Source organism: Sphaeroforma arctica (genome assembly GCF_001186125.1).
Source record: "Sphaeroforma arctica JP610 unplaced genomic scaffold supercont1.157, whole genome shotgun sequence".
Lineage (NCBI taxonomy): Eukaryota > Ichthyosporea > Ichthyophonida > Sphaeroforma > Sphaeroforma arctica.
The window spans coordinates 34,039-47,521 of record NW_014040401.1 but is presented as its reverse complement, the minus strand read 5'-3'; the positions used below and the strand labels follow the sequence as shown (position 1 = coordinate 47,521).

Sequence of the window (13,483 nt, the reverse complement as noted above, 5' to 3'; positions counted from 1 at the left end):
GGTCCTGTAGCTTCCTGGTGGGCGACTTGCAGATTGCCTAAGGGAACTACAAATTTAAATGCCGCTTTGATGATTTAGCCTATGTACTCCTAAACGATACATTCATATACATAGAAGATAGTGTGAATGACCGGTAGATTACACAGCCACCAAGCAACCTTGATGTTCCTAGTAGCTGAGTTCGATCCAAACCACAAGCATTTAGCTTATATTTCTCAGGCGGAAATCTTAGGTAGTCACGGTTACCTTGTGAATTAGGTACAGTATATCCTTGGGTGGTTGACTTGTGAAATGTCAAAGGTGTTGATGAAAAACCTTTTGCAAAACATTTGATTTACCTAGTTTGTGTACTTCTTAAAAGTACATTTATATGCATGAAATCAAAGGTGGATGCCCGGCATAATAGACAACCCACACCAACCTAGCTTTGAGGTTCGTAGCAGGTTATTTCCTCATTCGAGTTGGGTTTAAACCAAAAAGGAGAAAAAAGAAGGAAAAGGGGTCAAAACAATAAATAGCACAACATTAAAACTTATTTCTCAGGCAGAAAACTTCAGCCTCTCGGTTGCCCTGTGAGTTTTGGGCTGAGACTAAGTAAGTGTGAGGTGGTCGACATGTAAAAAGACAAAAAGTATTTAGGCTCATAGCAGGCTAGTTGCTCACTCGAGCTGAGTTTGAACCAAAAAGCGAGAAGGGAAAAGGTCGGCACATTAAGTAGCATAAGATTCCGTTGATGTTTCTCAGGTGGAGAACTTCAGTATTGTTCGGTTACCCTGTGAGGTTTGAACTTAGGTCTAGTAGATCGGTGGTGATCGACTGGATGCTACTTGCGCTTGAAGAATGCGTTGTAAAGCTTGAAGTAATCGCTATTGGCGGGTATATTTGAAATTCAATGCCTTCAGACAAAGGTAACATGCTATCATTTCATTTATGATTTATGTAGGCATCTACACCACTTTCTAATGGAGGCTTTCAAAAAGGCTTGGTTGTCAAAAGCATCTGCTAGTTTAGCAATAGTACCGCCTATAAACGTGTACGATAGTATGTATGTCCTTCTTTATTTGTCTTCCATGGATTGTTTTTTTACTTCGTAAATCCCAATTTTAGTGTCAGATACAGAAAATATAAATGATCCAATCCACCTTGATGTTAAGAAAGTGGCATCGGAAATACATTGTCGAATTTTAACTGTCTCCGAATTGATATTATGTATTGATACGAGTCTCTCGAAGGCAAGAATATACGATGCTATAAATTCTTTGTACCTTCTCTATCCACGGCAAACTCATGGGTTCGTCTGACTTGTATCACACTATATCTGCCATGAAATAGTAAGCGGTGAATGTTTCCCAAACCGGATCAGCCCACTTGTTCATTTGTGTTTGTTCTCATTTAAGATGGTACGGCCAATCATCTGCACAATTCAATAATGCAATACGTGTGAAGTAGTAAGTCTCCCATGACGTGCATTCGTGATTTGTACTAGATATTTCTCTTGTGGCACACTCCTGATACAAGTAAAACTAATGATTCCATTACGTCGTCACAGAACTCGCTACCGTTGTCAGAGCATATGATACCTGGCCACCCGTGGTCAGTAAATACTTGGCAACTTAACTTTGCGACGGTCTGAGTACTATTGTATTTTAAAGAATTGATTAGATCATAGTAAAAGTTTGTATCGTGGTTGAAGGCGCTAGCGAGGTTGATAATACACTTTATATAGTTGCCGGATATGCCATACGAAGACACCTAGTTGTTTTCAGAGTCCGAATCAACATTTGAGAGGTGGTCACTCGTCGCTTTATATAGGTGTTGTTGAGCGTTCAATCGGTTTCATCAAAACAGCAGGATCTATTTTTCTTTTCTTGAAGTTGGTTTTTGAATCGGTACTGGTTGTCGCTATTGAGCCGGATATGAAAGTCTAGGATTATCTCAAAACGTTGTAACCTGCCACTATCCAGATAGAGAAGATCATGTAATTAAATTCGACAATCATGAACTAGTTCTGGCACTGAGGTGACATTCACCACTAAATTTGATCGCAATCGCGGTCAAAATAAACACTGTACGTGTACGAGCGGACTCGATTTCTAAATATCCCCTTACAATGGTTCTCTCTGAGAATCTTTTCTTGAGTTCGTCTCGTTAGATCGAATAGAATCCATAATCATGCATAGTTTGATGGCGTCAACCTATCGCACCACATTATTTGTTGAGGTAGTCGACAATGGCTATGAAATATGCAATAAAAGAGGAAAATACAATCATTGTCTGATGTTGACAGACCTGTCTTAACGTCGATGTGAATGACAAATTCGACGGCAACTATTATATCACGGTTTTGGGTTTGTTAGTAATAGGTTGGCGATCCATCAATCCAATGATATGAAGAACGATAGCTCTTGAATATTTAATATAACTGAACGTCAGTTCGGATTGAAAGAAGTTCTGCGGTTGGTTATATCGGGTGTTATATGTTTTGAAGTCACGCGATGCAGACATACAGATTAATAATAGATGATTCTGAGATATTCTGCTTATTGCAAACCGAGAGCTACTTTACAATTGCTATTTACCGGCAGTGCACTTCAAGGTTCAATTATCTAGAATTAACTATTAAAAATATTGGGTTCATCGGAATCTGGGGTTCATACTCACTCCAAATAATTAAGTGACACAGTTGTGCTTTTGTGTCAAATTCTTAGATCGTACAAGCGAAACTGATTGCCACCCCAGCATAACATCAGACAAACTGACCTGACTCACACAATTCACAGAGACGAGCTTCTTTTGAATTCATTTAGGAGTTGTTAGAAAATATCGCTCACTAGTTGTTGTTCCTTAGCTCTAACGAGTGTTAGTACTGGCATTTCAAATGCGCCAGCGTAATTTGATGGGCCTCTATCTGGCTCCGAAATAATATTTTACGGCTCGTTCGAGAGTCAGCTGCGCATATTAAATGACAAATGTAGTATCATAGTGCTGTTGTACTAGCGAAAGTTGAAGTTGTCAAACGTGCTGGTTCTAGTTCATGAGAGCCAGCGTGTGTAGTTGATGTTTACTTTTGTTTACTTTACTGTATACAGATATGCTGCGATGACCAAAAGTTATGCCGCCGAGGCTCGCAATCCACAGAACCGGAGCGATCGAGCTTACTTAGATTCCAGCATATGCACTTGTGTAATAGTCTATATCGCTTTTGATTGATATGATGTGCAGGAAGTCTTCTTGCTGTTTGTTCTATTATATTCGAACTTCTCCACATGCGGACTAGTTTAAACCCAGTACTCACGGTATCCCACAAGCGTCTACAAGGGCAAAAAGTATTAAGGCTCAAATTCACTTTTAGCCTCAAACTATCAGTAAGCTGAACATTGATGTTGGCTGCAACCGCATTAGCACAGTTTCGCGGCCTCCGCTTGAGCTTCTTTATCATCGGCGTTCCCAACCGGCATATTCTTCGCCTTCTCGAACCAAATCTGTCGATAATTAGATTGATGAGATATGTGTGTCCCGTAATTTTGTTCCTGCTTACTATACACAGATTGCACACTATTAAAATTGACGCGTGCGAATATAAGACGGATGTTCCAAACCCTAAACCCTAAAACTACTCAGGTCAGGTTTTGAATACACACTTGAGAATAAGGTGGCATTCAATGTCTGGAATAACCTATTGCGATTTTGTATATTAGAAAATGTCGCAACTTTGATTTCCAGCGAACCATGGTAGACAAGCTTACTATCATCAGCATTGCAAAGGCAGCATATATACTCGACTAGATGACCACTATAATGTTAAGCACACCGAACATGATTTGGTACAACAGGGGTATTTTGCTCAACAGTTCCTGTCGACAGTAAACACTCGTTGGAATGTCTGGTGACACAGTATCATCAATACACTTTCGTGATTTAAGATACGAATTGCACAACGAAGATATACACAAACCTATTCACTAGATCGAGCTGAAATAATGAGACATGCTAACGGGTAGCTGCACCATAGTGCAACTTTTTCATATTCTTCGCAACGAACTTGAATATAGCAGAATACAACTCATGATATAGAACATAAAACACATGTACACAAGGACAAGACACAAATCTCGGAATCGGTAGCTAGTACAAATCTTCCAGAGCATTGTCGGTTCTATAGCATATGGATTCAGAAATGTCTCATAGTTGTAAGGAACGAAAAAGCCTACTGCAATGTGCTCAAATAGGTATGTAAAGCAAGTAGCCGATACTGTACGCCCACATAGGAGCTGTATAGCACAGATTATATAGCGCGCAATATTGAAAACGCTGGTAATGTTACAAACTTCAGGGCGTACCTTGGCCTGAGCACTATCTCCGATTGCGGCGTAAGCCTTGCCGAGCATGAGAGCGTTTTTAAGATAAAAACCAGGTTCAGACGCCTCGGCCTGCGCAAAACAATCACGCGCTGCTTCGTACGTGGATTCCGGAGGCGACGCAAATATAGTGGCCGCGATTTTCCTCACGTACCTGTTTGGAGATGTGATAATAAAGGTTCGGATACATACATCTTGTAATCGTAGACAATCCCCTTCACACAAATGTTGGGAAAAATGGACTGTTTGTGGTTGAATCATTTCATATTGTATTCCTGAAAGTGACTGTTTCGGTCACAATCGATGGAAAATAAAAATAGCGGCATAGCATGCGTCATACGGATATATTGAAACGTACATAATTATAAGCAAACAATTGGGTTTTGTAAAAGCGCGAGCGATGTGAGGGTGCAACGTCCTTTTCATCAGCATAAGCTCAGAATAGGTACACACGTGATTATGCAGCCATTTTATAGGACATTTTGATTACAGTAATTGAATGCACAGACAAAAGCATGTGGACTGATGAGTAGTGTCGGTGGCGATTAGTCTACTTGCCAGACAAACAGTCTACCGACACGAGATCGCGGGCTATTGTTTACACACGCGCTAACTAAGAAATTCCGCATATCAACCAAGTTTTACCTACATAACTGCCAAGAGTACAATGAGATTCGGGTGTACAGATGCTCGTTATTCAGATACACAATGCCTGAAGACACTGTATATGGAGGTGGATTGATGTATTTATCTACACTGATTACGGCAAAAACACAATCGAGCACACACTCACCACAGACGGACGACGAATGAAAATCCGTATACACCTGAGTGTGATAGTTTTTGCTGCATTCGATTTCACATATGTGAAACAAGCTGACTATACAGGTAAGTAAGTGCTCACAGACACACAGTTTCATACCACGACATATCGGCGATAGTATAATGCCATAGTCCCAGCAGATGACTTGTAGTTGCATCGCCAGGGGAGAGCTCTAGAGCCTTTTCGAAGTGCTTTCTCACAGGGAACGCGTTCTCAATGGTGCTTTTGGTACCCTCGTAGTCACCGATTGAGCTGAGAGTGATAGCATACCATTTATGACACGCAAAGTTGGTGGGTGCCAACTCGAGGGCCTGTTTACGGTATTGTTTATGAAGATGTGTTTTTAGAGATGCTTTCCGCAACCGTGCGTGTAAAATTGCATGTTCGGATGCAGATATGTATGCGCGTTTTCTTGCCTGCTGTTTCTACCCATTCGAGTGTTCGTGTGCATACATCCCCGTATACGTACAAATATGCGTTTGTGCAAGTATGTATACGTGAATTGGTAGTGTATAAACCAATTTGTATATAGACAGGTGAATTTTTGATATACGGTATGATTGCTTCGTACTTCAAGGTGCAGCAAATACGTCTGTGCTTGTGTACAAGCATGCAGACCTAGAGTGATACCAGCTGACCATTCTAGATGTGCCTCTAGGTGATTGGTCGATACATCTAAACTAAACCATCAGACATAGCAACGGGGATTGGTTGTACCACCCAATATTCGAGAGGAGTGCGCAATTCAACCGCAGGCAATAGGGTGTGTTTGGTAAAAATGTCTGCACACAGTCCGCCTGGTGACGACAAGCATGTCTAGATATAAAACTACCAAGCTGTTAAAAACTACACGTAGAGCAGAGGATCATTGTTGGGTACCCAGCTGTCATGGTAGTCGCAGATACCAAATCTATCAACCCATTAATTGGGCTTAGTGATCGATAAGCTTGAACGGACCAAGTACAACCAGAGCGCAGACGTCGACCTCAATCGACGAACACGCACACCCATTGAGCAGTAGAACGCAACGTATCGGACCTGCACTCACACACCACTATAAGTATAGAGAACTAACATACATCAAATATACCAACACACACACCATTATAAGTATAGAGAACTAACACACATCAAATATACCAACACTCACACACCACTATAAGTATAGAAAACTAACACATATCAAATACACCAACACTCACACACCACTATAAGTATAGAGAACTAACACACATCAAATATACCAACACACACATACCACTATAAGTATAGAGAACTAACACACATCAAATATACTAACACTCACACACATCTAGAAGTATAGAGACCTAACACACAACAAATATACCAACACACACACACCACTATAAGTATAGAGAACTAACACACATAAAATATACTAACACACACACACCACTATAAGTATAGAGAACTAACACACATAAGATATACTAACACACACACACCCATGCCCTCAACCAAAACCTGGTCTTGTAGACGGACTTTGAGGGGCGTTTGACTTGTACTTGCACACAGGACCCACTATGACCCAGGAAGGCCAAACGAGCCAGAACTGCATTTTTAAATTTTTTAAATATGCAACACCACACACCCTTCATTCTCTTCGAATAAGGTGTGCCCACACACCTGTTTCGCAACCTCGTGTGCTTCGTAGACGTAGGCCTTCTTCTTCTCCTTGTCTGCAGTTACTGTGGCCATGTCGTGACACGCGCGCGCGTACCGCCAGAGTGCGTCCGCATCCGTTGGGTTGTTCTTTATGTACTCGACAAGGTATGCGTGAGTCTGTGTTGGTCCAGAGAGGAAGCAACAAATAAATAGGTTAGATCGATAGGCACTAACTTGGGAACTTAGTCGTATGTAGTAATAGAGGGCGTAAATTGCTAACTGTGTGCAGAAAACTTAATCTACTGTTGGCACATGTTTACATCACTACATTCCAAACGATAGTGTACCACGCATTGTCATATATACAAAAAACATGGTAATGGATGTTCATTTCCTTATATTTTATGTCAAAAAGAATACTAAGATAGAACCTGCAATGAAGACAAACAAACAAACAAACAAACATACAAACGAACAAACAATATATAGGTATATATATATATATATATATATATATATANACACAATATATATATATATANATACATATATATATATATATATATATATATATATATATATATATAAATAATATAATATATGCATATATAAGTGGGTGTATTTGAAGTTAGTGTATGAATTATTGTAACTAGAATCAGTAAATACTGCATCTCTGTCTGTGATGTTGTTTTTCTTGTACCTGTTGATTCACAATCATCTCCGTGATGTAGTGCTACCGTGTTTAGACAATATTCTGTTGCCACAAATAATTGAAATTAAATTGTACAGAAATTTCTTAGACTTGTTATCTGGGTGTAGTGGAATATTTTTGCTTACAACTCATTTTCATCGCGATTTGTAGTTGCGCAATCCTCAGACCCGTGCCCTGGGTGTGACGGTGTCTTTCTAAAACCTATCGAATTACTCATCCCGAATTCAGGTACAGTATCGTCTCAGACCGAATCTCGGGGTGAGTAATCGTGCATTTTTAGACCTAACGAAAACTCATCCCGGCTTACGTACAGAATCGGCTCAGACTGGATCTCTGGGTGTAATGGTGCCTTTCTTAGACCTACTAAACCACGTGCATGGCGAGACGGTCATGTGGGAACTTGCCAGCGACGAGAAGAAGCATGTGCTGTTCTCAAACAAGGATAAAGAACACAAAGAGGGGGATGAGGTGTTTAACAACTATGGCTACAAAACTGTGGAGGAGCTTTTCCTCAGTCATGGATTCTGCGGAACCGGTACAGGGCACAAGGTACCTAATTTTACTCACATACCGGTTCATCGAAACGCTCAATATCTGAGACTATCCTCAGTTTATGGACATGGTAACCTGGAGCGTGCAAATCGCCAGTCATCAGTTAGAATACTGCTGTGGCCCAAGTGTGCACCTATCTGTATAGGCACGTGAACTTCGGATGTTTCTACTAACTAACAAATCAACGCACTGACCCTATGTACTCGCAAGTTGGCACGAATAGAATCCATACGCCTACAAGTGATTCCAAAGTTACCTTCACCGTCAAATCTATAGCCCTACTGACAATAGGCTGCATGTTACGCCTGTCCAGGATGTGGTCGCTCTGCGCGTAGGATCTCCAGCCGTCAGCAAGGAGGTTGACGAGGCCAAAGTCGCTATATTACGTGACATGGAGGTGCCCGTTGCTGTGCGTCCGAATGGTAACTTAAGTGTGGGGCCCTTGTACTTGGTCACAGGCAGCGCGGAGGTATGTCATGGCGTGAGATGTTTTGATTGTGATAGATTTGAGCTGTGGTGTGTGTATATCATCGCATTTAGAACTGTTTCGCATACTATAGCCTGATCTAGTAAGAACGCTTATGAAATGAGCAGGTGTGGGCGGAATATAATAGGGGGTAACAGCGTGTGTATCGACGCTTAGTACGTATTTGACTACCACGATTACATGCCGGAGGATTTACGATCAATATCATCTCAAACAGATGCGCTTATCACACGGCATAAAGTTGCGCAGATGACCCTATAAGTCTCTGACCACATAGCAATTCATCCGAATAGGGGGTTTTTTTGTGCAAGGGTTCACCCATATTCATATACACGCTCTTGTTCGTAACTCTTATTGATGCGTATCAACCCTTTCACCTCATGTACAGGAGCCTATTCTTAACCAAGAATTGTTGTTATCCATGGCCGTGTGTGGCATGGCGCATATTCCTACCGATGAGGAGCCCATAGAAATCGGCATCGATGAATTGGACGTGTTGAAAGCACAGTTGGGACACAAGCTGGAAATACTGGGGGATCTCTCATGGATTCTTGAGACTTTAAATAGCAATGTTAAGGGCGAGAGTACGCCGCATACGCATCACACCAGGAAAGTACAAGCAGCTCTATATGTGAAGGGACAGGTGGATCTACTCAACGAGGCTTTGGGTGAGATAGTTAAATTTTTGCCCGTGCCAGATGGAGAAGAAAGTGAGGAGGAAGAGGAGCATGAAGAGGGGGTGTAGACAGTCCTCGCACGAGATCCCGCTCTGCGAGTCACGATATATATATAGAGATTGCGGTCTTCTCAGTGCTATAGGAGAACTTGTTCTAGTTTTAATTTTAGTGACTATCGCAGGAAATGCAGACCGATACCCTATGGTGCAAAAAGCTCTTTGCAAAGGTGCCCTTACTGATTGTCGGAGATGTACTACACCTGGTCTGCAACGCAAGTTGGCGCTTATAAGCGAAGGAGAATGTGACAAACAATTATTGTTGCATCGGTACGACGCAAAGTTGCAATGTGTACTGGAAGCGTCATGCAAATACAGGCAGTCGCCAATCATGATCCGCCACCGCTATAGAAGATATCTTGCTGCTGGTAGTAAAAGGGCTGGAGATATGGCAACATGGATATACGTCTCAATGTGCTCCTCGTATAGGAGACGGGAGAGAAAAGCTAACATTGTATGAGAATATTACCTGTGGTGCACTTGCATTATATAATGTATCCAAACTTGAACAAGCAAAGGAGGTGAAGTTTCAAAGCGAGAAAGTATACAGGACGGGATTCGGATAATAATTTAATTATTCAGTCATATATATAAATGTATTAAAATTATAGTCTAGAGGGGTTGAGACATAGTTACCCCATATTTAATCTGCCCGTATATTAGATTTACTAGTCATTTCTCGAACACACTATTCAATTGTATATACGGCACACTTCATCTTCACCGTTTTCTCACACGACTGGAGTTCGCAGACAATCAATGACGTTGAACGCATCAAGAGGAAGAGTTTGTAAATATATCTAGCCGACCTCGGACAATCTTGTTATGCCCGAAACACTTTTTCCATGAAATGCAATTCTTGTACCGCGGCACACTCCATTGTGCATCAGGGCCCATTAACATGGTCTTCGTTAAGTGCTTTTCTTTTCGCAGCAACAGGGTCAATGACCTGGACCTACGACTTAACTAGATTTTGCAGCACCTCCACCAGCATGTTCAAACTCGAGCGGTGTTGTGGTGGCGCCTCACTGTCGCTCGGTAAGCGATTGCCCTCCGGCGCATCGTGATCCTGCGCTTGTGATGTAACAGTAGCACGAGATTCTTCTCTACATAATCCTTGGTCATTCTTATTGTTAAACCTAGGTACCTCACTATCAGTCCGATATGGCGAATGCGAAGTTTGGACTGATGTCCTGTATTGTACGGGAGACTGTATTGTCACGTTTTGCTTTGTATGCTCCAAACAGTCTTCCCACTGATCTGTTAAATGTGGCGAGGTATAGCTCGACTTCTCCCTTCTACTGGTTTTTGTACCACGTCGTGCATTCTCTTGCGCACTCACACTCTTCGTGATGTTTCTACCTACAGTCGTACGTACATCGGATTCATTGTCCATAGACATTCGTTGCTGCCGCTGCTGTTGAAACTCATATCGGACACAAATTTCGTGTGCCATCTCCATATCTTCATCAAGATCTACACCACTATCTCTGTGTTTCTTCGAAGCTCTCCGCGAACGAGCCCACTTTATATCATCAATTGCCGGATATGAAGAACTCACAATTACATCTGATACTCTATCAGGCACACAAGCGGACTGCACTGACGCGTGTTGACTTCCACGAGCGCGTGCATCTGCCTTCGCCTGGGCATGTATCTGTGCTTGAGTGAGTGTCTGATTATACTGATTGTAGTTACTGTTGATATTCGCGGGCATCCTTAGATTGCTACCGTCTGGGCGTGCCGAATCCCCCGTGTAATCATTAGATGACGAAATAGTGCTGCGCCGTTGGCGCTGCCTTTGTGTAGGCGTATGAATGAGTGATGTACCTAGGCCATCGTATCTGATCAGTGAAGGCTTAGAATCAAAATGGTCAGCTCTTGTGTCAGCGTCATTCAACTCACGACATGCTGGAGGCACATATCGATGCAGTTCGGAATGTGGCTGTTCAGGAATAGAATGCTGCTCGGGTATATCTGACCACTGTCGAGATGATGGCATCAACATACTATCAACTGACATCCGTGTAGCCTCAGTTTTATACTTAGCAGGAGTATTTGCATAGTGTGTACCACCCTCATCAGAATCAACTACAGCTGAAGGATTGTCGCTTGACATGCGCAAAGCTCCCTTATCTAAACCAGTAGAGTGGCCTATCGATTCTACATGGCCCTTCTCCACTTCTACTGCATCAACGTCGCTAGTATGGATATAAGATCGTGCTTCCGAATAAAAATTGGACCCCTCCATCTCCGTATCCAAACCGTCAACATTCTCATCGTCATATAGCAAGTGTGCCCTTCTCGATGAAAGCGACGCGTCCACGTACATGGCAGAACGTGTCAGTGCTTGCCCATACATATGAGTGCACGAATCTACCCGGTCTACACGGGGATGAGCACCCGCGTATGGATGTGATATTGAGTACCTCTTACGTTTACTGAGAAGTGACGGTACCACCGCTGCACATTCATCAACTCGCGTATATGCACCATCATCATCTTTGCTTTCATCCTCATCAGTCTTAACATTCTCACTCTCACCAGCGCTGAAAACAACACCTGCATCACTCAACCGCTTCCTACCTGTGGCTGTCGCTGCTCTTGCGCGTACAGTGCTACTAGAGTGCGCAACAGCATCATGCGTCAGCATATGCCGACTTCTGGAGCGCACAGACGAATATCGGGCCTTGCACACCTCGCAAACATATGGCTTCTGCTTAGTATGTGAACGAATATGACGTGTCAGATTGCTACTCTGAGCAAATGCAGCTGTACAACCTTCTTCCTTGCAGACGTACGGCTTTTCCCCTGTATGTATACGCTTGTGAGTGGCTAAATTGGAAGGGTGGGCGAAGGATGCATCGCAGCCACGGTACTCGCATCGATATGGACGTTCTCCACTGTGGGTATACGAGTGTGTCTTTAGTGCAGAGTGATGAATAAATGCAGCCCTACATCCAGTGTACTCACAGCGATAGGGCTTGTCTTCCAGCTTTGATTCATGCATCCCTTTTCCAAATTGGAGTAAAGATTAAATTTATATTTTAAACTCTATTCAGTTCACAAACTACCATGCATATACAGGCCTCAAGCAGAATTTCTTAGGCTTGATACTTTCTGCAATGTGCGATAAAGTTTGTGTTACTGTATTTGTTTTATGTGTTTGCTGATTAGTGAGATTTGTGCTGTCTATTCCCCTTGGATTCTGTATTCTGAATACAGTCTTGATGTCCTGCTGTAAATGTTTCCGACTTGAAAATGCTTTTCAAATAAAAATATATTAATGTAAGACTGATATTCGACGTCAGACTAAATGAACAGCTGAACGATACACCACTCAAATATATATCAAAAATATTATAATTATTGATATATATTTGACTTAAAAAAAAAGGAAATACCGTGTAGTCCACTAGAGTGTGCGCGTCAAACAAAAATTCTCGTAGTGTTCACTGTAACCATTATTATCCGAGTCTTATAATTTTTCTAGAGGTACAAAATGTCAAAATGATCGTTTCTCCCAAATCTTGACGACTTGAACCAATGACGTACTCAAAAAATAAGAAAAGAGCACTGGTATAACTAAAGTTCTGAACAGACAGTTAAAAAACAACAAAAGAGTTTTGTGTTATAATATATCGTAAACCATCTTAAAATAGAACATGAGCGCTCCTATTGGTTTATATTAAAGTTTAAGGGGTAGCCGACGACAATTTAGTGAACAAATATCTGACAATACTAAATATCACCAGAATTTTCATGACTCTAAACTTGTTGTTCGGAGTAAATATATATTTATGACATGTATTCGCACGGAGTCACGGACGGTCGGACGCAAAAGAGCTGAAACAAGAAGTGCGTATTCATTTACATTGGATAAAAATAGAGTTTGGAGTACAGTCATCCTTCAGTCTGAACGATTTTGTTAGTAGTTAGTGAATTGAAACCAGGCAATTTTATCATGAACGTGACCTAAGCGAAGCGGCCAAGCCCAAGGTCCACTCGACAGAGGAGAGTGGCCATTGGCCAAGTCCCCAAGGTCCCACATTCCCACAAGAAATATGTTAGATTTTTTTCACACCCCGTCCATGACGTGTTTATTTCACCGGACCAACGGCTACAGTCCACAGTCCACAGTCCACACTCCCACATCTACAGCGGTACAGCCCCTGGCCCCTTATATATATAT

At 41.9% G+C, this 13,483-nt stretch overlaps 3 protein-coding genes across 3 annotated transcripts; 1 reads left to right on the top strand and 2 right to left on the bottom strand.

Annotated features, from left to right (window-relative positions):
* Positions 1 to 3,011: 3,011 nt before the first annotated feature.
* Positions 3,012 to 7,525, bottom strand: SARC_03193 (hypothetical protein; the record flags this gene model as incomplete). The annotated part of the gene is made up of 5 exons (XM_014303023.1): positions 3,012 to 3,482; positions 4,341 to 4,512; positions 5,281 to 5,492; positions 6,829 to 6,984; positions 7,508 to 7,525. 5 exons carry the CDS (start codon positions 7,523 to 7,525, stop codon positions 3,399 to 3,401), a joined length of 642 nt encoding a protein of 213 aa, XP_014158498.1. The 3' UTR covers positions 3,012 to 3,398.
* Positions 7,526 to 7,769: 244 nt separating this feature from the next.
* Positions 7,770 to 10,500, top strand: SARC_03192 (hypothetical protein). The gene is made up of 3 exons (XM_014303022.1): positions 7,770 to 8,068; positions 8,385 to 8,540; positions 8,947 to 10,500. Exons 1-3 carry the CDS (start codon positions 7,862 to 7,864, stop codon positions 9,301 to 9,303), a joined length of 720 nt encoding a protein of 239 aa, XP_014158497.1. The 5' UTR covers positions 7,770 to 7,861; the 3' UTR covers positions 9,304 to 10,500.
* On the bottom strand, positions 9,844 to 12,626 carry SARC_03191 (hypothetical protein). The gene has a single exon (XM_014303021.1). The coding sequence runs from the start codon at positions 12,299 to 12,301 to the stop codon at positions 10,247 to 10,249; it is 2,055 nt and encodes a 684-aa protein (XP_014158496.1). The 5' UTR covers positions 12,302 to 12,626; the 3' UTR covers positions 9,844 to 10,246.
* Between the last annotated feature and the right edge of the window lie 857 nt (positions 12,627 to 13,483).